At 40.0% G+C, this 26,571-nt stretch overlaps 1 protein-coding gene across 1 annotated transcript in view; it reads right to left on the bottom strand.

Annotated features, from left to right (window-relative positions):
- The window catches only part of adam19a (ADAM metallopeptidase domain 19a), a 349,292-nt gene that overhangs the window by 50,487 nt on the left and 272,234 nt on the right, over positions 1-26,571 (bottom strand). The window contains exons 7-14 of the mRNA XM_031289991.2: positions 25,318-25,383; positions 24,731-24,802; positions 24,201-24,367; positions 17,760-17,844; positions 11,665-11,807; positions 11,044-11,221; positions 6,133-6,222; positions 5,500-5,695 (exon numbers count right to left, since the gene is read on the bottom strand). Coding sequence (XP_031145851.1) covers positions 5,500-5,695; positions 6,133-6,222; positions 11,044-11,221; positions 11,665-11,807; positions 17,760-17,844; positions 24,201-24,367; positions 24,731-24,802; positions 25,318-25,383 — 997 coding nt within the window. The remainder of the gene's footprint in view (positions 1-5,499; positions 5,696-6,132; positions 6,223-11,043; positions 11,222-11,664; positions 11,808-17,759; positions 17,845-24,200; positions 24,368-24,730; positions 24,803-25,317; positions 25,384-26,571) is intronic.

The following is a 26,571-nucleotide window of genomic DNA, read 5'->3' as shown; positions in this document are numbered from 1 at the left end:
CAGTGTGGATACCTTTGTAAAGACAAACATGTAGTTAAGAGATGGTAGATCACAATGAATTATATTAATATATGAGCTTGTACATGACGGCATGCTTCAGTTGAGGACATGCAGTATTAAGTAAACATACTCCTACATGTCAAATTTATCTTAGACAATGTGTATTGTACGCAACACTTACATTACTTACATTTTAGTAATAAACAGAATTTGTAAATATAGACTGTAACATGTATGTGACTCATCTTAAAACAGACTAATGTGCTGACAGAAGGTCTTCAAATAGATTAGCAGACACAACTACAGTAAGTGGAAGAAAGACCTCAGTGTAACAGCATCAACAACAGTGGTTAGTAACTCCTGCAACAGCATGCTTGTTAGGTACATTAACAGTCTGAAATAATGTATTTAGATTTTTGAGAAAAGAATATTGAACCTGGTGCTTTATACAATACATTTGGCTGCAGAACTGAAAATTTTTTCAAGATAGAACACTTATGTAACTTTACAATAATATATATATATTTTTTCATGTGCGACATTTTATTGCAAAAACGGATATTCTGGCCTACTGCCCCGTCCGTCGACGCGCTCCAGCGCGGCTTTGTCCGAGGTGAGGGTGACGGTGATGCTATGTGGGTGTCTGTGCCTGTCCTTCGGGCGCCTCCGGGTAACGTTGCCCAACTCTCGGGCGGGGTACATATATTTCAGTATATTCAAGTAAAAGCATCTCCATCTCCGTGTCCCGTGCGAATGCCCCACACAAAACTCAGATGTGAGGGGGTACTTTCTAAATCACACGCGGTCCCAAAATGATTCTAATCCCGTACGAATAGGATTTATATGAATTTGCACTATAACGTTAGCTATATCAGGCTTTGACTTTAAGCTAACATTACCATTACATGCGCATCGATTAGCAATAACATCACATATGGTTAAAAACAGATTACCGGCGAGACCGTTGTGCATACCTACTGTATACGACTGTAACGTTAAATATATTAATTTTAATCCGCTTATACGGTCTGGTCTGCATAACGTTATTAGTTAGCCCGCTAGCTTGGTTAGCAAGGTGCAATCTAGCTAGCTAACTGATATTCATTGGGATGCTAACGTTGGCTAACGAAAAACGGTATTAAAACAAAATGTAACGTTACTTACCGGAAAAACTGAACTGCCGACTCCTTTGAGTGTCTTGTCGTACAACCGAACGTTGAACAAGACATTATTAGGCGACCAACTGTCACAGTCACGAAGACGAAAGCTGGTCAACCCCCAAAGTGAAGTTTACATGCCATGGATAAGCTTTGCTAAACCTCTGTCATGATTGACAGGCCGCGAACTGTCAATCACATCATAGCCACGCCCTAAAACATCCCCTGCTTTATCGCCGATTTTAAAATCAACGAGACCATAATTCAAAAAATGAACATCATTCTATGTTGCAGAAGACTTAAAACTAGCGATTGAGAATATAAACTCTTAATTGAAATGTTTACTGAGGTAATAAATCAAGTGAGAAGTGGGTCATTTCGCCATAGACTTCTATAGAAACGGACCTCCTTTTTGCAACCGCACGTGTCGCCCCCTGCTGGAATTCAGATAGAATGCAGGTTTAAGGCACTTCCGCATTTGCCGCATTTTGCTGAACCGGATGCGCTGTCCACTAATATATACAGTCTATGCTTAGCACCAACAGAGCGCAACAGTCCCGCCCACAGCGGGTTCTGGAAGTAAAAATACAATGCAATTTCTCCATTGACAGTTGCAGTATAAGCCATAAAATCGTAACCGTCGATGGCAGACTTAAAACCAGCTTGCCGACATGACTAAGCGATTGTATATGCTCACATAGACGCCAAAAATCATGGGGCACTAACCTTGTTTAGAGAGAAATGTATTTTATTCGCGATGTCTTGGTTAAGTACTTCATTACCCACAATCCTGAACAATCCCACAATCCCACAGTGATGCCTCTGATTGGTGGAACTTGTCGGTACACGATCCGTTCTGCCTGCACGATCCGTTCTGCACATGCGCAAGATAATACTGTTTTACCGAGGATACGACCTGCACGATCTGTTCCACGCTAGCCTATGGCTAGCCTCCACAGACAAGCTAACGTTAGTTTAGCTAACAGCTAATTCGGCTAACCGCTAGCTGACAGCTAGATTCAGTCTAAAATAACGTTAACTCAAACGTAATGGGAAAAGCAGGCTACAGCTAAATTAAGACTTCACAGTAATAACAATAAAGACAAGTATTGAGTGATTGTATTTTAAATGAGCACAAGTAAAGTAGAACTGACGTAACAGCTGTTATATATGTTAGGTGTTTGTTATATATGTCAACGTTTATTTTCAAGTTTTATTTTGAGGGTCTTTTAAAGTTATTACATGCTGTCTCAGCTAGCAGTTAGCCAAATTAGCTGTTAGCTAAACTAACGTTAGCTTGTCTGTGGAGGCTAACGGCAGACCGCTACAATCAGCTAGCGGTTAGCCGAATGAGCCGTTAGCTAAACTAACGTTAGCTTGCCTGTGGAGGCTAACTGCAGACCGCTACAATCAGCTAGCGGTTAGCCGAATTAGCTGTTAGCTAAACTAACGTTAGCTTGGCTGTTGACCGGAAGTGTGGAACAGATCGTGCAGTGTCGTAAATCCTCGTACAACCGCGCATGCGCAAACATTTTGCGCATGTGCAGAACGATCCGTTCTGCCTGCACGATCCGTGCAGGCAGAACGGATCGTGTACCGACAGAACTTATGCTGGCGAGGAGGGGGAGGAGGGGGAGCTGCCTGCACGATCCGTCACGAGGATTTACGACACTGCACGAATCACGATCGGTTCCATGCTTCTGACGTTAGCCTCCACTGGGAAGTTAACATTAGTTTAGCTAACAGCTAATTCGGCTAACCGCTAGCTGACAGCTTGATTAACGTTAACTGAAACTTATCACTGGGTAAAGCCGTCTACAACTGACGTAACAGCCGTTATATATGTTAACGGTTATTTTCAGTTTTATTTTGAGGGTCTTTTAAAGTTATTACATGCTGTCTCAGCTAGCGGTTAGCCGAATTAGCTGTTAGCTAAACTAACGTTAGCTTCCCGGTGGAAGCTAGCCATAGGCTAGCGTGGAACAGATCGTGCAGGTCGTATCCATGGATGTATTAAGAGAACTGGATACAGTGTTCGTTAAAATAATGGCCAGGATTTCTGGGAAAAGGTACGATATGTGTGTCTCCATTTCAAAACATCACTGCAGGTTGACTGTTTTTAGCAGCAGAGGTTGATTGTGGGCGAGAGGGAGACAACACTGTCATGGTTAGCTCGGCAAAACTCTACTGCTGCTGTCTCGGCAACGTTAGCTAATGTCCGCTAGCATATAGGCTAACTATAGCCAGTTAGCTTTGTGTGTAACGTATAAAAACCCACCCATCTCGTAGGAGCGAAGCTTAATATTTTATTCAATAACATTATGGTACAAAAGGAGCACTAACGCCACAGGTCTTATGTTGACAACGTGGACGCAGATATAAGAAACTACGAAGGCAGTCGTAATATTTACCTAGCTAGCAGGCTAGACTAACGCTGTTGCGCTAACGTTAGCAAAACATCGGCGTAGCTTTAGCTAGCAGTCTAAACTTATCTCGAGTACGGACTCGAGTACTACAGCCCTGACAGGTAGATATTACCTAGCTGAACAACTGAACAAGCTGCAACTTTTCTGATTGATACAATGGGAGCCTCTTGCATATGACCCCAATCTGCCCTTCTTATGGCTTGAAGCCATAACCTCCGCCGGTTTTTGCCAAAACCATGCTTCCCCCTAGGTATGTTAAACATCAGGCACCCATCACTGGCTCTGTTTGTACAATTTACCAGGCAACAACTCCTTGGCATTTTGACTTACGCTATGCTACACGAAACACGTCTTCTTTCTGCCCCCGGGTTGCGTGCGCAAGCAGTGATGACGTTGCCGAGAAATCCATGTATTCTCCGTGGGTGCTCAAGCCCCGGAGCACCCACGGTATCGGCACCACTGCACTGAGCTGCGATTTTATTAGCTACACCTAGCTAAAACTAATGCAGTCTAGCCCTGCAACATTAAAGGCAGGGTTGGTAATGCTGAAAAGCTCCGACCCACACACAGACATGCACGAGCACCGCTGCGTCGCTGTTTCCGAGCAGAAAGGAATGCAATTTTACTTCATGTCTCATTCACCGGTAAGGAAACACCTGATATTATCATACCAAATGTTTAAAACAAACATGACTACTGTTAGCAATGTGGTGACGATGCGCATGACGACGCGCATTGACCTCAGACTTGGACACGGGAGGGGTAGAGTTCGTGCAGCAGGGGTAGAGTTCGTGCAGCGGGGCAAGAAGGCATTTCATTGGTTCATTCCAAGTGGACCGCGAGGCAGTGATTATAGGGCGTTTTTATAAGATTACAGCAGCTGCAGAGTTATTTATTATTATTATTGCCGTTGGGGTGTAAAGACCATTTCAAACAATATAGAAATAGGTAGGGCCCATTAATATCAATGAGGGTAGACTAAATAATAGAAACACCTTTATGTATAATACTACATAATTCAACAGCTCTCCAAACTACAGCCTCCAAAATGACCATGCATCTCTCTAAAACAGTTTTAACCTAAACTCAACTTTGGAACCTTCTGGTTGTTAGGTGAAAATGTCCAAATGAACAACAGTCTACAGGACAGAGAGATGTAACTGACAAACACTGCTGGGGTGTAAATTAAGTTGAAAAGTATGACAGTATCAGGGCAACTGGGAGGCAAAGAAAAAATCAATCAAGAAAAAAATCTGAGAATAAAGTTGTTACATCTTATTTAGTTAACATTTTGTGACTTTATCCTCATAAAGTTACAACTTTGTTCTTATAACATTACTGTATGAGAACTCTATTCTCAAAGTGTCAGTTTTCTCCTGGAAGTGGCACTACAACTCTTAGAAAAGCCTTTTTTTTAGTCTTTGTAAAAATAATAATGCAGAACAATAAAACTATATGATGCACATTAAAAGTCAACCTGTCACTTTATCTAATCTATTGCGCTCTATTGTGCTGCAGAACAAACACTGTCATGCTTGTGAATGCAGCTTTCACATCTGAGAGGGAAGAAGAACAAATCCATCTCTCTTTGATGATTGTTTATTTTGACAGACTAGTGCCAGCTAATGTTATTCATTAATAAACTCTGATATACAGTGCAGTAGAACTGCTGTCAAATTTGTAGGCAGTTACACTGTAGCTGAAAGCAAATTTACACCAATATATTATTATTACTATTGGTGGTTTAACTTCCAAAATAAAAGCACTGACCTTTAAAACCTTGACTGGTAAATCCATATTTTCACAGTGTTTAAACAAAGGCTTAACACTGGTCTGAGGGCATGCATGTCTCTGTAATATAAAGTGAATGGGTTAAGTGTATAGTCTGTATTGTGTGGGGATAGACTTTTGATTACCGTAGCCCCAAAGCTGCAGGCATTGCTGTTCGTGTGTGAGGCACATGCCGTTGTAGCAGTAGGCCACTCCGTACTGACAGGAGGAGCCATCCAGCAGGTAGACGTTGGCAGGACAGTAAGGAGAGGCCCCGGTGCAGTACTCAGGCAGGTCACACGCCCCCGCTGGCCCCCGGCACATGGTACCTGCCTGCTTCAACTGGCAGAGACAATGAACAAGCAGTGAGAGGGGAGGGGAGGGGAGGGGAGGGAGGGAGGGGAGAGCTAGACATCTGAAACAACATGAAAATCACATCTGAGGTGGTAAATCTCAGAGGGTACTGCACCAACATTTTGTTGTAGAAAAATAGGCCTTTACGATTTCAGTTGATAGAGTGTGTAAATGGTGACTATCCACTAACAAATTAGCAATTTATTTGCATTTTTACATTGAGATGAGAGCACAGATGAAAAGTGTAGGTGTGATCTGAAGACACTGAGCCCTACTGTGATGGGAGCTGACACACGCTGTGGGTACAGCATAAGTCAACACATTGACACGATGACTGACAGAACTAATGATACCGAGATACTACTACAAACGAGGCGAGCTACCTCCTACGCCACTCTGCCTGCATGTGTGTATGTGTTTCTTACTTTGCAGCCCTCGCAGCACACTCCATGGGCACACTGGGCCTCCTCCTTTAAGGTGCAATTATTGGCATTGCAGCAATCATTGGTGCATTCCTGTAAAGGGTCACACAAAAACAGATGAATCTTTTGTTATTAAAGGCTAATAAAAATTAGGTCTGCAGTTTTAAATGTTAGTAAGTCATTAATGAGGGGTAATAAAACATCTGGTAAGCAGTTATACATTTTATAAGTCATTAATATGGGATAATAAAAATCAGTTATACGTGTTGGCATTATTAAGAGTATCAAAAGTAAGGACAGTCATTAATTTTTTTTTTAAAATAACAGTTATAAAGGTAAGTGAGTCATCAATAATGAAGGGTAATAAACATCCAGTCAGCTGTTATAAAAGTTAGTAAGATCTTAATAAAGGGTTATAAACATTAAGTCAGCAGTTATAAGTTATTAAGTCCTTAATAAAAGGCAATACACATGAAGTTAGCAGTTATAAACATTAGTATGTCCTTAATAAGAGGTAATAAACAGTAAGTCAGCAGTTTTACTTGTCGCTAAGTCAATAATAATGGGTAATAAAAATTAAGTCAGTCACTCTTACGCTTACTCCTATGTTAGTAAATCATTAATAAATGGTAATTAGCCATAAAGTCAGCAATTTTAAATGGTAGTAAGTCATTAAAGAAAGATAATAAATCTGGTCAGCAGTTATACATGCTATTAAGTTATCTTAAAGGTAATAAACTTTAAAATTAAGTTCTAAATGTTAATTATTAAAAAAGGTTGTCATGTCCCGCTCCTCTGTGTTTAGATATGTTTTCCTTGTTCAACAGTTAGAGTTACTGAGTCAAGTTTGCAGTTGTAAATGTTAATATGTTGTTAATAAACATTCTTTCCAGATGCCCTGCAGCACCCAGCATACCCATGTTTAAATGATAAACCAAAATGGTATACAGATAAAAATATTATATAGGGTAACTTATTAGAAAGTGGTACCCATTACACACACACACACAAGACACTTCTAGGTAGCAGTTCCCGACAATGACAACTGTGACTGACAAGTTACAATTTGAACAGATGTTGGCAAGAATATATATTTTTTTGAATCCAGAGACGTGATTTTGTGGCTGCTTTAGTGTTATGTCACATACAAAAAGACAATGGGCCTCATTCACCAATATCTTCCTAAGTTTTCTCTTAAATATGTTCTTAAGAAAGTCCCTAAGAAAAGTCTACGTCAGATTCATGACGTGTTCTTAAACAGCTGAATTGTTCGCACCTGTGTTCTTAGGATTGATGAATCCCACGTCTTTGTAATTGAAAGCGCGTGCCAGTTGTTCCTAATTAGTATAAGAAAACGCCCCGCAAATTCCCATATAAGGACATGACATTTCCTGTGCACCTCCTAGGAAGCGGGAGACTGCATTCAAGAGATAATTGTCAGAGTCGCAGATGACTGAAGGAAGTACTGAATCTCAGTACTTAAGTAAAAGTACAAATAACCAGAGACATATTTACTTAAGTAAAAGTACAAATAACCAGAGACATATTTACTTTAGTAAAAGTACAAATAACCAGAGACATATTTACTTTAGTCAAAGTAGAAGATGTCCACTACCACAAACAAGGCCAGCTGGCTTTTAAAAGAAGTTCCTATCCTAACCAGCATAAAACGGAAATATGTTGTTAGAATCGGAATGCGGTTGGTTTTATTCATGGATGTTTTATTTTCTTTAACCATGCAAGTAAGCAAATAAAGTGTGTGAAGCAGCGACAAAGGGGAGGAGATGTGAAGAGGTCCAGCCAAATAAATAAGATATGAACGCATCTTACGCTGCCTGGCGGAGGAGTAAACGACGCTGTGGAGAGGCAACTATGATTTAAAAACGTGAATAATAAAAAACAAACATTTTCATTTTCACTTTTACCGGAGGCTGTATTACCGAGGGTCAGCGGCGCTCTGGAGCACTGGAGCCGGCTTGGAAGCCGATGAAGGATCGACGGTGCCCCATATATCTATGGCAACCAAACTTTACTGGTGAGACAAACATGTGACGGTCAGGAAGATGTTTTGGCAGGAGGAAAAACTGATCAGAAAATGTAACGGAACGTTGTAGAAATGTAGTGGAGTAGAAAGTATAGATAATTGCTGCAAAATGTAACGAAGTAAAAAAGACTCCATTTTAGCCCTATAAATAGTGCGATCAATCACCAAGTAACGCAGGATTTAATCAGTTTAATTGCTTATGTAAATCAGTGTCAGTGTCAGTGTTTCTTTGCATACTATGATTTTTCTTTTCAACAAATGATCAGAAATACATTACAGTACAATACTATCATTGTAAACAACTGTAGAATTAAATAAAATGCAGTAACCAATTATTTGGAGCAAATTGTCATCACTCAAATGTGCGGAAGAGTGCTCTTGAGTGTTCGTAGATTTTGTTCTTAGCTAAGAACAAATCCAAGATAAGAAAACATTAGTGAATGTCAGAATCTTCGTAAAAAGTGCGTAAGTGGGGTTTAAGAACACATTTCTTCGTAAGAACGGTTGGTGAATGAGGCCCAATATCTTCTGTTGCCAGGCTAAAAACAAATGGTGGATTTGACTCAAGCAAGAGAAAATAAAGCCAAGTATATCAGCTGGAGGGAACAGAGAGGGGATTATGGGTGAATACAAGAAGAAGAAAAAACACTGACTTTTTGTAATGTGATGTTCATCAGAACAATAAGACTGAATTTATTGTTGTTTGAATTGTAAAAGTAAAATGTCTCTCTATGACTTTTCACAAATCTACTCTCTGTACAACACTGCTGTTAAACTTTACTGGTGGTTGTAAAATATTTGGTTGTAAAAGGATTCTGACATCCTGTCTTAGACAAACAAAACAGAAAGAGGATTGCTTTTAGTTTACAATCTGGAATTCCACACCCATATGTATGTCATGCGTATCATACACTTGGAAATCGAAAGGTGAGACCATTAAGCAGCATTCTGTAGCTTGTCTCATTTGCAATGCTAAGAACAGGTGGCTTGTCAGCAGCCTGAGCTCGACTGTCAGCTGCGCTCTGAGTGGGAGTCATAACAAACAGCCCCGTCAGCGGTGCTGCTGTTGTCAGCTACCAATTTGTTTCCTCTGTTTTTAATTTGCTCTGTTGCTTCAACCAAAGTAGGTTTACTTAACCTCTGGGTTTATTGAGCGCAAACACTTTATCCCGATTTGAGGAGACTTTCAAAAATCTTTCGGCTGTGTTGCACAAAGGCAATGTAGAGCGCATAACTGACGAGGCTGCAACAACGCTGCTCTATGCAAAGTAAAACCTGAGGTAAAGGAGTAAAAACAGCTGCCTTTTCTACTAGTGATGTGAAGATTAACAAATACCATAAATACAAATACACACATACTGTATATTATATAAGACAACTATTATTTAATGCACTTTAAAACCCATTTTTTTCTTTATCTTCCTTCTATTTGGGATAAACATGGTCCGGGTTTTGGCTCTACGGTTCCCATCATGCATTGGGTGATGTAAACAGTATAATATACTCTTAATAACAAGAGTATAATGTTACTGAGGAAACTTTACCTTAGCCAATTTTTTTGCCTATACTTTTAACAAAATAATCTTAACTTAAGGTCCACTTGCTAGCTTTTCGTCATCAGCAAATGGAATTTGAAAACTGCCACTAACTGGACCTTTAGTTGAAGTTATTTTATCAAGCTTCTATTGCCAAGACCAAGAAAAACTTTCACTCTAATGTACTTATTTACATTTTAGAGCTGATGTGAGTAAAATAGATCAGCCAATGGCAACAGCTCATTCTCAATAGGGTAACAAAAGGAATAGTTAATTTGCTTTCTAGGGAAAACAGCTAGCCTCTGTCCTATGTTCAAAAATACACCTCGCAACACCTTTAAATGCTTCAACAGTGTGAATTTCCCCATTGTGGGAATAATAAAGAATTTTGAACCTTGAATCTTGAGTCTTAGTCCTCGACGCAGCGGCATGTCATTCCCCCTCTCTTTCAAGTCTAAGCTGTCCCGTCGAAAATAAAGACCTAAAAAATGTTTTTTTTTTGTTGTTATTTTTAGTAGTTCTTATCACGCTCAATGTTCAAGTGTTTATTTTTCAGATAAGTTAGGGTTTTATTAGTTATTTGATTCTATAAAAACAGGGTGAAACCTCAAGATGTGTGGGATGATGACATGTTCTGTGATTGACTCGCGATTGGTCAGGCTGGTGTATGGGCGGGACTTCAATACCTTTACTCCACTGCCCGATCACTACTGCACAGACTCTAGCTCCAAAATTACAAAATGGCAGAGCCCATATCTGAGATATATTGGCTTGACTTTCCATTTTTATATACAGTCTATGGTTGAATCTTGTTTGTTAAAAAAACAGGAATGTAAAAAACATATGGTTCTGGAAAGGAGAACTTTGAACATCTACATTCCTTTACGACTTTCCAGCTTCATCTGTAGGAAATTGTGTGATATATGATATATGATGATATGATTAAAACCTCCTAAACAGCTACGGAGTGGACCTTGTGGTGAGATCATTTTGAATGGACAGCCATTGTTTTATATTCAGTTTAGTACAGTATAAAAACGAGTTGATTAACACTTCAAACTTACTTGATATAGGTAAACATCACAGAAAAGATAAGGTCTGTTTTTGTTGTAATAGTTCTGTTACACTGTGTGGTAATGCAATCACAATTCCATCATACCATATGGAAACCAATAAAAGTCAAACATTGTGGAAGTGTACAAAAAAACATTTAAAGATCTTAAACACCACAGTATAAAGGATAATAGGCAAAACATCAGTGTGGTCCTTTAAAAATAATGTATCACTAGATATTGGGGGTAGTTCAGACATTTATCAATGAATAAAAGTGCTTACATCAGGTTCTCCACAATCACACTCTTCTCCATCCTCCACAAAGCCGTTTCCGCACTTTTTGCCCCCCACCAGGTCTTTCATGTTGGGCATGTTAAAGAGACACATGCCCCCTCCCTTCTGGAAGTAGCTGTCCAGGTCCCGTTTGCTGCAGCGACTGAAGACGCGTGGGAATGGATGCCTGGAAAGGGACATTTTTAATACATTTTTGAGGAGATAAATTTGCAAAAATATATTACATTACAGATTAATCTGTTCTGTCCTTGCTTTGCAGAGATGCATCAGTAGCTCCTTGTGTTTGTGTGTGTGTATTGTAGGACAACATGCAAAGGCTTTCACTACAGGGACATGTTTTCTTTCATTCATATCAAATTAAATGATCATATGAAAACTGGTGATTAAAAATCTATGATGATCACAATAAAGTAGAACAAAGGTTTGTGTTTTTATATCTTGGAGAAATCAAAAATCTCAAGTGACGAGTTCTCTAGGCAGCCACATTAATATGCAATTTGTTTTTTATCTTCAGCTGTTGAAAGTGTTACTCGTATGTCAAGCTGTTAGCAACAACAGCTCAGTGTTTGCAAGTTTGTGCTGAAGCCTGATGCAGTGCTTGAGGCTCACCCGGTGGCAGCAGCCATCACACAGCCTCCCTGCTCAGCGGTAGCCTCCACACAGCAGCCGTCATGGTCGTGACTCATGCCGAAGTTGTGGCCGATCTCGTGGGCCATGGTGGCCGCAGCGCCGATGGACACCTCCGAATGGTCCTGTGGGTGAATTAGAGGGAGGTCTCATTTATGTGACTGACAACATCATGTGAAGGCTGATAGGCATGGCTGTATAAACGCAAACATCCAGATTTTATTGTTTTTATTAGGGCTGTCAAACGATTAATTTTTTCTTAAAGCCCATGTTGCAGGGTTTATTTTCTAATGAATTTGTGCAATTTGCTTGTTGGTAATAAACATTTAAACTGTTACCCAACAACCTCAAATACAATGGATATCACAAAACGGAATAAAATACGAAAAAGTAGTACTATTTTACAGCGGTTTGCAATGATTCTCTTTTCCCCCACAATGCATTGCATTACGTCACGTTGGGGAGACGACAGACTAAAGCCCCGTCTCTGTTCACTGTCTATGGGCTCGTCTGTGCCACTGGTGTTGCAAAATATGGCTTTTGGTCTCGACCGAGTCCATGTGGCTTTATTATGTGTATAATAATATTGGAGGGAAAGTGAAACACAGCTTGGACGGGGATGCTGTTCGGCTTTTCACAAGTTTATACAGCTAGCTACACCGACGTTTGCTAACGTTAGCGCAACAGCGTTATCCTAGACTGCTAGCTAGGTAAATATTACGACTGCCTTCAGAGTTTCCTATATCTGCGTCCACGTTGTCAACATAAGACATGTTGCGTTAGTGCTCCTTTTGTACCATCATTTTATTGAATGAAATGTTAAGCTTTGCTCCTACTAGATGGGTGGGTTTTTGTTAGCTACATACAAAGCTAACTGGCTATAGTTAGCCTGTATGCTAGCGGAATTAGCTAACGTTGCATAACCAGCCAGCAACTTCGGCAATCAGCAGTAGTTTCGGTAAGCTAACCACGACAGTTATTGTCGCCCACAATCAACCTCTCCTGCTACAAGCAGTCAATCTGCAGTGATGTTTGAAATAGAGACGCTTGTGGATGTGTTAGCTGTCGTGGTTAGCTCGCCGGAACTACTGCCGAAGCTGCTGGCTGGCTACACAACATTAGCTAATTCCGCTAGCACAGGCTAACTATAGGCAGTTAACTTTGTGTGTAACGTAGCTAACAAAAACCCACCCATCTCGTAGGAGTGAAGCTTAACATTTCATTCAATACAATTATGGTACAAAAGGAGCACTAACGCCACATGTCTTATGTTGACAACGTGGACGCAGATAGAGGAAACAACGAAGGCAGTCGTAATATTTACCTAGCCATCTAGGCTAACGCTGTTGCGCTAATGTTAGCAAAACGTCGGCGTAGCTTTAGCTAGCTGTCTAAACTTGTGAAAAGCTGAACAGCATCCCCATCCAAGTAATAAATAAACACTAGGCAAATATGTTGTTACTGGAGCTAGTAGGGTCCATCAAAACGTGAGATATCTAATCGAAAATGTGTTTACAACGTCGGGGGATTTCACAGGTGGGACTGACTGGCAAGTTAGCCCATAGCTAGCATGATCATGCCTTCTATTTCTAGATCTAGCTAGATTACCAGTACGTATCTGAACTAACGACATGATCACTGTCACTCGATATAAAGAAAACATTGACTTTCACTCTGTGCTATTCACTGACAGTAAAAACACCTCTTCCACCTCTTCCTCATCCCAGTCAGTCACCATAGTTATAGTACTAGACTGAGGCACGTCTCCCCAACGTGACGTCATCACCGAATTGCGTTAAAAAACCCACTAAACGACTAAAACGGTAAAAACTGGCCTTTAACACTATTTGGTGACATTTTTAACAATGATATACATATGTTGAGTGCTTTATGTACCCATTAATCAACAGTGGTGGTTAACCTGCAACATGGGCTTTAATCGCGATTAATCGCTGACTTTCTATAGTTAATCGCGATTAATCACATGTTTTATCACATGATTAAAATTCTATTATTTTGCATTTCAGAACTGTTTTTTAGTACATATAACAATGGAAAGCAATTCTTACCCGTGTATCTTGATTGGGAATCAAATAAATGCAAAGAAAGTTGCTTTATGAATTTGACTTTAAGATTTGTATTTGTTTATTATTTATTTACTGTAAACAAAAGAAAAATGTGTGAATCTGTCATTATTGCACAATTCAGAACATGCCAACCGTAGTACATCTTTAAGACCCGAGTCTTCTACGATGCTGACAGGTCTGCAGTTAGTTGCCACCCATTTTGCAAGCGCTGTAGTAATTTTTTTGGATTTGGTTTCATCCACAGGTCGGCAAGTAGCACTCTCCAAAATAGTGCTTTGCCTGAGCCTGTTAGCATCAACCTGAGTCACATTAACTGCACTACTATGCTTAGCTCGTAGGTGGTAGCTCAAGCTTGACATGCTTCTGTGATATTTTAATTCGGCTTTACACAATGTGCATATGGCTTTCGACTTGTCTACTGAGCCATCCAGGAGTTTTGAAAAATAAAAAGTGCCATTCAGAATTGTGTTGCTGCTGTCTTTCTCCATCATGCCTGCAGCCTGCAGCAGCAGGATGTGTTACGAGGAAGTATGGCAGCTTGATGGTAAAGGTGCGGCAAAGGGTCAAAATAGTAGCCTAGCTAGATTCTAGTGATTTTAGAACAGCTAAGGGGCGTTGTTAGGCACGACGCGAAGCCGAGTGAAGTGTAAAATAAATTAATAAATGGCGGCATGCGATTAAAAAAAATGTACGTGTTATGCTCGGCCCTTAATCGCATCGCTAACAGCCCTAGTTTTTATTTAAATATTTTTTTCACAGTCCATAGCTGAGTTTGAAACCGTTCCCTATCACAGAAATAGTGCAGTAGTAGTAGTGTGTTTGCCATTTTGTAATGGTGTAGGAATTCTCAGCAGTTAATGTCATTCACTACATAGTTCACTATAAAATGCACGGCTAATTTGAGTGTAAATATGATGCACCCTACATTTAAGTTAATTAGCACTAAACACAAAGTACAGCTGAGACTGATGTCATTAGTTTTGCAGGTATCTGGTCATAAACCAAACTTTTGGACAAATTTAAATTTTGTCCTGATGATTTTGCTAAATGAAAAGTTAAAAGGATTCATCCTCTGGGAATCAAAAATGTCTACACAATTTCACAGCAACCCAGCTATTATTTGTCAAAATTTGAGCATCTCACCTACATACCATCCCTTGAGCTACTCTGCTATCATTGATTAAAAAAAGGACTCATTTAGACTTCTATGGGTCAGTACATGTATTGTAAAGTTGAACTCTAGAAGTAAGAAACAGCCTGTAGAAGTAAGAAACAGCCACAATGTCATCATTCCAAAGGTAAAAAAGTCAAACTCACAAGAGTAGAGCTACACACACACCAGTGACAGTATTCAGATGAATTTAGCTCCTCTTTGATCTGCTGAAAGCTGTCATTCACTCTTAGCTCTGCTTCTGAATTATGCATACTGTATAAAATACAGTATAAAATGGAATTTTTTTGTCCAGGTAAAAACAACGCCTTTCAAACTCAGGTGGAATAAAACTCTACTGTATTGAGAAGCCTGTAAACAAGTTTGGCAGTAAAAACAGAATGTCAACAATAATGACAATAAATGCCACCGAAAGACAGCAAAAAAGGGCAATCCAAGAAAATCATATCTGTGAGGATGATTAAATCGTTATTATCCAAAATAAAGCTTGTTCAGCACCTGCATTAGATATGCATGTGAAAAAACCTCTAAGGTACTAATCTGTCTTACTTATTCTATTTTTCTGCAAGAGCTGACAAACAACAAGTGGACTGCTCGGCCACATTAATACTTTCAATTTTTCTTGAATTGGTAAGGTAGGTTAAGGTTTAATGAATAGTTTGACATTTTGGGAAATATGCTTTCTTTTGAGAGATTGAGATAACATTGTCAATATCAGTCTCATGTCTTTATGTTAAGTACAGAGCTGTATTCAGGACATGGTTAGCCTAGCTTAGCATAAAGTCTGAAAGCTGGGGGAAACAAAAAATACACTCAAATCAAATGGGAATTTTTTTATCCAATAATTGCAAATTTCTCTAGATGACACAATATTTTGCTTTGCTTTTGTAGCAGCAGTTTTTTTGCAGTGAAAGTTTTAGAGGGATTCCATCAGTCAACTAAATAACAACTAATAAGTACTGTGGAAAATAGTTGAGCAGCTTCAGCCAGAATTGCCAGACTTACAAAAGACAAGTTATAAACTATATTAGTTGTGCAGTTTGTTGGATCCGAACCAACTGAACAGTAAGGCAGGGACAATGCCCTTGTGCCTCCATGCAAACTCTACAGCCTAAAAGTCACACTTCCATGAGAAGTAAGTTTAAACATGGCTGGAGGTATAAAAACTACCGAATTTGTAGTTCACACCTACATGTTACCTGCAAGAACACTGATTTCCTATTGGCCAGGGTCCCTGGATGCCACAGGGGGCTCCGACCAGGTGACCTAAGGAATAAAAGTCCCAGTCGCCCACTTATCATTGTCATTCAGTGCAACTTCAAGTTGCTACAGAAGATGAACCACTGCTCTCCATTGCATCCGTGCTAGGAAGCACAGTCAAACGTTTGTTCTTTAATTACATATTTCATTTACCGGATGAATTAACTATTTTGGTGTTCTTGTAACACTTTGAATCAGTGCTTCATCTCTGCAGAAGAGAAAACAATGCTTCCTCTAGAAGATATCGGAAAACATGGACATCGCTTTTCTTCTCAAGTCGACTGAGCTGCATTCTTCATTACCTTTGAAGAGAGACCAGCTTTTCCGCTATCACTGACGAGTGATACAGATCCGTTTTGTTTTAGTGTGGAGCATCTATGGGACCAAACGAGCGGGAACACACAGTAAGGAGGCTTACGTTTCTGGGCAGAGAAATATAGGTGTGTGTTATTGTCAGTAACAGCTATTGCTGCAACTTGTTACTACATTGAATGTGATTTTGGACCTCGTGTGTGTCCTGTTTATTGTTGTGAAAGTACTGGATCACGGTACTTGTTGAATGTTTTGTGTTTGATACTACTGTATATTGTATAACGTTACCTCCCGCGGCGGAGACTACTGTCGGCAGAGTTTATACTGTAGCATGGGTAGAATTCAGCCTATTGCCGTTAGGTTTCCAGGGCAACGTTTATGTGTTCCTGGGCCTTCCAGGCAGTTGTCAGTTGTTTTCCGAATTCTGAAGTGTATGGACGTCTGAGTGAACCTCCTCCGTCTGTGCCAGGGACAACGGATTGACAACCCAAACTAGTTACAAGCTATAACATTACCGTCTAAAGACTTAGGCTACCTGTATTGCTCATCATTATTCCTGTGTTGTTTGGTGAGTGCTGTATCCTGAAGTTCCTTCAGTAAACTCTGAACCGAATGGTCATTGTCGTGGCATCTCTTTATCCACATCACGAATATGTGTTGATGTCCTTCAGTCAAGTACACAACAATTGGTGTCCGAAGTGGGATTGGATCATTAGAAAGACTTTATATTTTACTATCGACTGCTATACAACTGGATCGCTTGAAAAAGTGGCAATAAAGTCCGGAAAAAGTGACGAACTGTTATGCTAGCAGGTAGCTGGGCACCTCAGCGAACGTTGAAAAGCTGTAAACAGCTGAGCACGCGTGCCGACAGAAGCTGTCTGTGGGATCTGATCAGGTGATGTAGTCTCACTTTGTAATAACAACAATGCAAATGCTATCAATGTTGTGTAAACCAAAACATTGAGCTGAAAGAGGCCAAAAACCTATAATATTGTATATTATTATAAAAAAATAAAATAAAATAATTATGATACAAAAATGGGAGTGCAGCTTTAACCTCTCTCATGCAACATGAAGAAGTGATGACCAAAAGTCTATATTTTAGAGGATGTCCTACACACACAAAGCAAAGACAATCAATAGAAGATGAATTCAAGCTGGGAGAAAATACTGAGGGGAAAAGGGAGTTTTTATGAGTGAAAAGAAAACGAAGAAGAAAAAAAGAGAAATGTCTTCCCACGTACCACGTTGATGCCTCCAGAGTTTTCCAGGCTGCACATTCCCTCCAGCGGTGCCATCCCGATAGTTGTCCCCTTGAAAATCACACCGCTATCGGAGCCACACAACCACACACACAAACAGACACACACACACACACACACACACACACACACACACACACACACACAGACAACGAAAAATCACTTAACCTTAATCTTCAACCTGTTCACTTACAGACTCCACGGTGGTTGCACATTTATTGCTGATGCAACAGCAGTGCAAAGTGGCAGACATGACAAGCCTTTCAGATGTGGGAGAGGGTATGCGGAGAACCTCAATCCCCCATGTGGTCTCCTGGCTGTCGTCACTTACCATCCATAAACAAAATCAAGCCCTGTCTGATGAATCAAAACAAAATAGGCCCTTTGGTATTAGCACAACTAATTATGGAGCAAAAGGGGCCACCTTTTACTGCTTAAGGATGAATGGAATGAATGTAAGTGTGTGTGTGTGTGTGTGTGTGTGTGTGTGTGTACACCGGCAGTCAAACTGCGATGCTGCTACTGCCGGCATGCTGAGTTGTTCGGCCCAATTATAGCCGACTGAAGCGAGATCTTTTGCTTAATAAAATCTCTGTTTAACTAATCATTTGTGAATTTACACACTAACAAAATATGTAATTACCTGACTCAAAGCTGGGAGGGTTTCTGTCATTAGGGCCACACAGAGGCTCATCGGGGGATAGGAGGTGCATGTGGAGTTAATAATCTTTCCTATTAGCTGAGGTACCGTGATGATTATGAAACCATGCACTAATCAGTGTAGAAACATCAGAAGGGCAGAAAGTATGCAGGTTCTCTCACCAAACAAAAACTAAAGCAGCAACTTTCACGGAAAAAGAGAATAATATTAAGTCAAAGGTGGGTAGAGTAGCGAAAACTGTCCTTGAGGAAGTACTGTTACTTTGTAAAAACTGTTATTTAGGTAGAAGTAAAACATAGTCACCAAAATGACATGAGAAAACATGACTAAAGTAGTGAGTGTCTGTGGAGGTTGTCAGTCATCCAGGTCATAGTTAGCCAAGGAAGGGTTAAAAATCAAGGGCAACTGGACTTGGTTAAAGGTGTTCCGAAAACACTTGGTCTCTCATTTGAGAGACTTCTCCAATTCTGACTGGACGGTAGAGGAAACAGCTATTTAATATATGCTGCCTTTGATTTTAACCCTTCCTTGGATAAATTAGCGAGTAACGGAGTAAATGTAACTCGTTATACTCCACGGTTAGTGGAGAATTGATCAATTAATACACACAGGTGTTTATTTCTTTCAGGTGATTTTATCAACCGTGTTCTGTAGACCGCTGCGCTGTTTAGATGCGACCATTTGTTTTTACAGTAAATTTTGGAGTTTCTCATTGGCTCTCCATAATGTAAGTCACCATCTACAGCATACCGAGTTACCAAGATAACTTCTTTAAACTAACTTCTTTTTTCTGTCTTTGACATCGATAAATATATCAATCATTTGAGAACTAAAATGTTTTATTTTTCTTCTGGAGATGCTCTGTCTTGGATGGACATAGAGTAAGGCTCCTTTAAGGTACCATTGCATTAGTACCTGTATTCAGCCAAACTAAAGTAATTAAGAACACATACTGTTAATGCTATAGTTCTTAATATGGTTAATGTATGGTATGAGGTAAAAGAATATATTAACATATTGGACTTTCTGTCACAATTCAGCTCGGTGTGGGGCAATGTTAATTTAAACCAGGCAAGCTGGATGTAGGATTTCAGATTAGGGCAAAGTAAGGAATAAGCAAAGTACGTGACCTCTTTAAAGGTCCAATGTGTAGGAATTTCTCCCATCTAGCGTTGAGATCATATATCACAATCAACTCTCTCGCACCACGCAGTTCAAAGTACGTATTACAGCTACCTTAGCCTTCATGCTTCAAAAAGCCGGTCTTTTGCTCTTTTTAATATCCTTTTTCTTTTTCTGGGCGAAGAAAACTTGCCGTGGCCGGGAAGCTATGATACCCATTAGCAGCATTTGCAGCACCTGTGAGTTTATCATGTGACAGCGAAAACGCAAAAGGCGGAGCAGTATGTCCTGTATGTCACTTACTGGCTAACGTATTTCAAGATGCCGCATGAATATGGAGCGTCTACCCCAGTTCATGCAAATGCAAATGTAAATTTCAAGACAATAGGAATACTTGGAATTGATGGTGGAGGTGAATATTCATGAAAAAGGACAAGTTTGTGAACGGGCAACACAGATTTTGATAATGAGCCACTAAACACTGGACCTTTAAAAAAGGGATCCTAATGACCTTTGAAGAAATTTCTTTAATGTATAAGATTCCAAGGAAACATTTTTTTTTTTTTTTAAATATCTATCTATCTATAAAAACTGGAAGAAAACTTGTGACGCATCTCAGAAAGAAACAGCAAACCCTAATTTAAAGCTACTCCAATATAATTAACTCCTGTTAAATTGTAAAAATACAACAGTAATATACCTGACCTTTGTTTTAAATGCAATGAGGCTAAAGGAACATGTATGCACTGTGTCTGGGAGTTTGACAAAATTAAAAGATTCTGGAGGGAGGTGATCAATAAAAATTAAGCATAGCGTAAGTTCTGGAGTCATGGAGTCAAGCTTGGCTATTATCTCAGCTCATAGCTGACAGTTCCTAAGCCAGCACACCAGCTGATGGCTCAGCTAATTCCCTCCTGAGCATATGATTGGATTTCCAAATCAGAGCGCTCTATTTAACTGCTTTTCCCAGCCTACCTCGCTGCATCTCTGCTAGCGCTTGCAACCCACCTCCACCCCAGCTCCTCCTTTTAAATATGCGTATATTCATGTTGTCTCACTTAATCAATGTCATGTCTGTTGTCATTAATGCTGCTCTGTTCTGTACCATAGGAGGATCCTGCACTGCTGCTCTCCCCGCTTAAGGCTTTCCATGTATGCACATGGAAGGGCAGGGAGGTGTGCTCTCCTTTCCATGTATGCACGTGGAAGTATGGGGAGGCCCCAGAACAGAGCCATACCGCCAAATACAAATGGCAGATGAATGAACCTATTTGACAAAGTGGTCCTGACTGAACTATATTCATCTTGTCTGTGAACATTCCACTTGACCCTAAGATGATTTTGCTGCACCTGTATCCAACAAATTAATCTGAATCTGAAACCTCAAGAATATAAATGTATTGATTTTGCTATACTAGAGGCAAAAAGGACTAAAGCTCTCATCTGGAAGAAAATGGAGGCGCCTCCATTTTCTTCCAGATGAGAGCTTTAGTCCTTTCTGGGGAGATTGGATCAAGAATATGGCACAATGTATGTCCATGGAGAGACTGACATATATATTGAGAGGCAAATTGGGGGTGTATTAGAAAATCTGGAAACCATTTGACCTGTTTGTAAAAGAAGAAGACAGGGGAGCTGCTACTGTGATACTGCCATATAATTAGCATTTTGTTTTTTGATTGTTGTAGTACGGCAAAGGTTGAGAGAGAATTTTTTGTTGTGGGTTGGGATGAGGGGGTTGTTAAAATTTTTTATTGCAATGAAAATTAATAAAAACATTGTTTAAAAAAATCAATCATACATCAAGCCTTTTTTTCAAAGATCACACTCTGTGACTCATTTAAGTATAAGTCAGGATTACACACACCTTGTCATTGGCCAAATAGTTAAGTTGAGCCAGAAGATAATAGACTTGAAGTGGAGAGGAGAACTCCGGGCAATTTCTACGTTAATCTTGATCGCTATAAGTATGTGAGTACTGTCGATAGCAAAAAAAACGAGTCGAATCGGTGCTAGCTAACTGGAGCTGCTGCAGCTAATGCCGAGAGCTCCCACTTAGCTAAAACGGCAGTTTTGGGGGCATATCATAAAGAGTGCCTTTGTGCCTCTTAACAGACACAAAATGCAATTAAAATGTCTGTGCAACATGAACAGGGCCCTTACATGAACCCATTGTTTAAATTCACCTACCCTGTTAGCTGCTAGCTGCCGTCTGAGATGAGTGAGTGTGTTCAGCCAGGCTTTGGTAATAATCATCAAGCAGCAGTTCCCTGTGTATTTGTAGCATATATATCCATTTTGTGTGCGATCCATCTGGCGCTGGTGAATAGTAGTCTCTGCAGTGGCGAACTGCGTGTTAGTCATCTGTGTGTTAGTTGCTTTAGCCAGGCTAGCAGGGCCGACCGGCATCCTTCTAAGTCCTCCCCGCCTTCCTCACCTGCCGCGGCCGACAACAATCCACGGGCGCCCGCTGGTCTGGTGGATGTCCTCCAGAGGACAGTTCATGCTTTCGTAGCGAAATTTTTGCGGCGAAAAAAGTTTATTTCCCCCTCAAAAATAGGTAATTGAGCACTGTAGTGGTTATGATCATATCAGTGACTATGTAACTACATGGAAACGGGACAAATTATGCAGGCATCATTTGTCCCGTTTCCATGTAGTTCTTGTACAGTAATAGCGTTACTGAAGGCTAGCTCAAGCTCCATAGGTTACTACAAGCTTCTTCCCTTGTGAACACCTCCGCTCTTCACTCTTCTCACACCACGCTCCGATCTGCACACTGCTGTTGACCTTTTCCTGCTACAACTGAAATCCCACGGGACTTCAGCGCAAGAGCGTTACAGAAGGCTGGCTGTAGAGCCAGCCTTCTGTAACGCTGTTACTTTACAAGAACCAGGCATCATTTGTCCCGTTTCCATGTAGTTACATAGTCACTGATATGATCATAACCACTACAGTGCTCAATTACCTATTTTTGAGGGGGAAATAAACTTTTTTCGCCGCAAAAATTTCGCCGCGAAAGCATGAACTGTCCTCTGGAGGACATCCACCAGACCAGCGGGCGCCCGTGGATTGTTGTCGGCCACGGCAGGTGAGGAAGGCGGGGAGGACTTAGAAGGATGCCGGTCGGCCCTGCTAGCCTGGCTAAGGCAACTAACACACAGTTCGCCACTGCAGAGACTACTATTCACCAACGCCAGATGGATCGCATACAAAATGGATATATATGCTACAAATACACAGGGAACTGCTGCTTGATGATTATTACCAAAGCCTGGCTGAACACACTCGCTCATCCCAGACGGCAGTTGAAAACGCATCTTGTTGTCATGTAAGGGCCCTGTTCATGTTGCACAGACATTTTAATTGCATTTTGTGTCTGTTAAGAGGCACAAAGGCACTCTTTATGATATGCCCCCAAAACTGCCGTTTCGGCTAAGTGGGAGCTCTCGGCATTAGCTGCAGCAGCTCCAGTTAGCTAGCACCGATTTGGCTCGTTTTTTTTGCTATCGACAGTACTCACATACTTATAGCGATCAAGATTAACGTAAAATTGCCTGGAGTTCTCCTTTAAAGAACAATTTGTAGAAAACTTGAAGTTCATGGCGAGTTTCTACTTAGAGAAGCAGTATGTAGGATTAAATGGGATCAATTGGCAGACATAGAATATAATATTCATAACTATGTTTTCATTATTGTATAATGACCTGAAACTAACAAAAAAGATGTTTTACTTATGAGCCCTTCATAGGGAGCCGGTCCTCTTCCACAGAGTCCGCCATGTTGCACCATCATGTTTCTACAGTAGCCCAGAACGAACAAACATTGGCTGTAGAGACAGCCTTGTGTTTTTATGTTACCTAACACTACACCAAATTCCATTCTCAAATTTAACACTTCAAAGTTTCCTATTATGTTAAATTCTCTATCCACTACACAGCACATAAAGAAAACTCAATCTTAAAGCTAGTTCACTTGTTACTCTCATTTTTTCCTTCTTCAAAAACACTGGTGAAGAACACCAGGAGCAATTGCCAGGAGTTTTTATCAAAACATAATTATGACTGGTGTGGTAACTGCATGCCAAATTAATGAGAGCACACAACGCTGGTTGCTGACAAGCATTCCATTTTTTTCAACGGCGTTCTGGATCGTTCTGGCCCACTTTAACCCCTGGCTGTAACATGCCATTAAATGCAGCAATGCAGCAACAAAAAGTAGTGAAGAAGACAGCTAGCTAGTAAACATGGATGTAAACTAATTCAGGTTTCACAATGTTCTAAAAAATCAGATTTTTAAATGTTTTATGAAGCGGGAAATACAATGAATATGTTTCTTAGACCTTAAACCTGCAATACCTGATTTTAACCTTTTAAGTTGACATAGCGAACTTGTTAGCAAACGCGCATTAACACAATCTTGGGCTTCAAGTCTATTTTCTGTGTAACCACATTGATTGTGTTAAGGGCTGAGAGCACTGCAGAAATGCTTCTGAGTGAGCAGAACTCACCAGCTGCTGTGTTGCTGATGTACTGCTTTTTCTACATGGCAGCTGTAGCTTAGGTGCAACTGTGTGTGTGTGTGTGTGTGTGTGTGTGTGTGTGTGTGTGTGTGTGTGTGTGTGTGTGTCCATTGCTTACGTCAACAGCTGTGCGTTGTCATGTTTCTTGCGGGATTTCAGCTTCTGTCTCCACTGGAGGAAGGACCAGAGGGTGGCGTTTGGCTCCTCAGTGACGATACATTGATCCCTGTCGGTCCAAACCTCCAGACCAATCAGAGGCACGCGAATGTTCAGAGCCCTATAAAACTAAACACACAACAAAAAAACAACAAATATGTACCTGCACACACAGCTTTGTCCACAATCTTGTCATAAGCTCCCATAACACAGTCTGGTCACACAAGGCAATTTTTTCCCAATCTTCCTTCGGGGCTGTGGAAGGACGCTATTGATTAAATCCTGATGAGGCTTCATACAACAGTAGATATTTGTGATCACTTTTCAATCACTGATTATTTATTTGGAACATCAACAAACTTCAAAGTTGATCAATAATAGATGACATGGAGATATGCGCCGACTGTACAATAATATCTATTAGTTTGGTGAATGGAGCTGTTTGTTTTCTGGAGAAATGCAGTCTGCAGCACGAGAACCCATCAGCCTTACCTTATCCACATAATTGGCAATTTCCATTATCCTCGCCTTGGTCTTTCCATAGTCCTTATTCTGCCGTTTAAACTGCAGGACAGGGAAAATGGGGGAGTATTAGTGGCATGAATGAGGTCAGCGGTCAGAAAAATAAATAAAATGCTAAAAAAAGTATTTCTTAAGCTTCCTGCAGAGACTAATGACCCATGAAAACATAACTACAACCCAACCGGTCATGCTTTACCACTTCTACCCCGGTCCATCAGCATAATTATACCAATTACAGAAGGAGAGGACCAGATTCTTATTGGTCACCATGTTGTTACCATGGTATTAATGTAGAAGACAAATCCTAACAGACTTTTATGAAGATATAGCATATCATCACTCCAGCTTAGTGTCTATTTAAAAGCCCTTCCACCTTTAGAATGAGACAAATACTTCCACCTCAGCTCTCATGAAAGAGCTCCATTAGCTGGAATGAGATAATTGTTTAAGACGTGAAACCTGTTTCCATTTGATGGCTGTCTGATGTCAAACACGGCGCTAACATTGATGTGCACAGAAATATTCTGCTGTAGAATGGAGGGTTACTGTTAGCTTACCAGTGTGTTGTCAGCCACTATGTACAGCTCCATGTACTTGGTTGTACCCCAGGCGTTTCTTTTAACCTAACAGTAAAGACAAAGGCAGGTGGAACATGGTTATGTACAGGACATCAGTCTGATTAGTTTGATGGATTATACAACACACTACACTATATTATACTACACTGTTCTATTATGTGTACTGTACTGTATACTGTGTACTGTACACTATATTACACTACACTACACTGTACTACAATACACTATATTGTACTATACTACACTATTAATTATAGAAAGAAAGATATGACTTTTGAATCTATTACAATCAACAATACAACTTCTTTTACCATTAAATATAATGTTCTATGAAAATATAATAAAAAATTGCATATATATATATATATATATATATATATATATATATATATATATATATATGATACACATACAGACAGACTCAAAAGAGTTTGGGATATTGACAAAGATAAAAAACAAAATACTGTAACTGAAACTGTAAATAACATGAAACATTTAACATGACTTATTCAGTTTTACTAGCCTATAATATAGGCATTTATTAAATGTGTAATTAATATTTTCTATTATCTCACTGTTTATTGTTTATTGTTTATTAAGGATCCCCATTAGTCATCACCGTAGTGAAGACTATTCTTCCTGGGGTCCAACACAAGACAAACACAAACAAATATTATAAAGCAAAATACATGTTATATTAGAACAATGAAAACCTCCTGGATTTTGTAAAACAAAAGGCACAGTAGCATGTTTTTCATGTTATAAAAACAACAAAAGGAAACAGTAACAAGAAATAAAATATATAGTAAAGAAAGAAAGAAAAAAGACAATAGAAATGAATTACAGGATCAAACAGGTTTTAAACCTAAACTCCTTGCTGATAACAGCTTCTCTTAGTTTCTTTTTGAAGCTTGAAGTATTTCCCATTAGGATTAAATGTGAGGGGAGGCTGTTACAGCTCTATATATTACCATTTTTTTTAAAGAGCATTGGTTCTGGGCAACGGCAGAGAAAAGCCATCTGGTATCATAACCATGTCTATCATTGGTAGGTAATAGCTGCGAGAACAGGTTGGTGGGTTTACGTAATGTACAAATATTCTTTAAAAATACCACCAGGCTGCATGCTAGTCTTTCATCTACTGTCATCCATGACAGCCTGTATGCATTTCTTCCACATTAGTCCTTGTGGGGCAACGAAGAACAAGGTGAGCTGCTCTGTTTTGAGTGAGCT

Source organism: Sander lucioperca, chromosome 17 (genome assembly GCF_008315115.2).
Source record: "Sander lucioperca isolate FBNREF2018 chromosome 17, SLUC_FBN_1.2, whole genome shotgun sequence".
Classification (NCBI taxonomy): Eukaryota; Metazoa; Chordata; class Actinopteri; order Perciformes; family Percidae; genus Sander; species Sander lucioperca.
The sequence above is the reverse complement of the archived record's forward strand: the minus strand, read 5'-3'. Positions and strand labels throughout refer to the sequence as shown.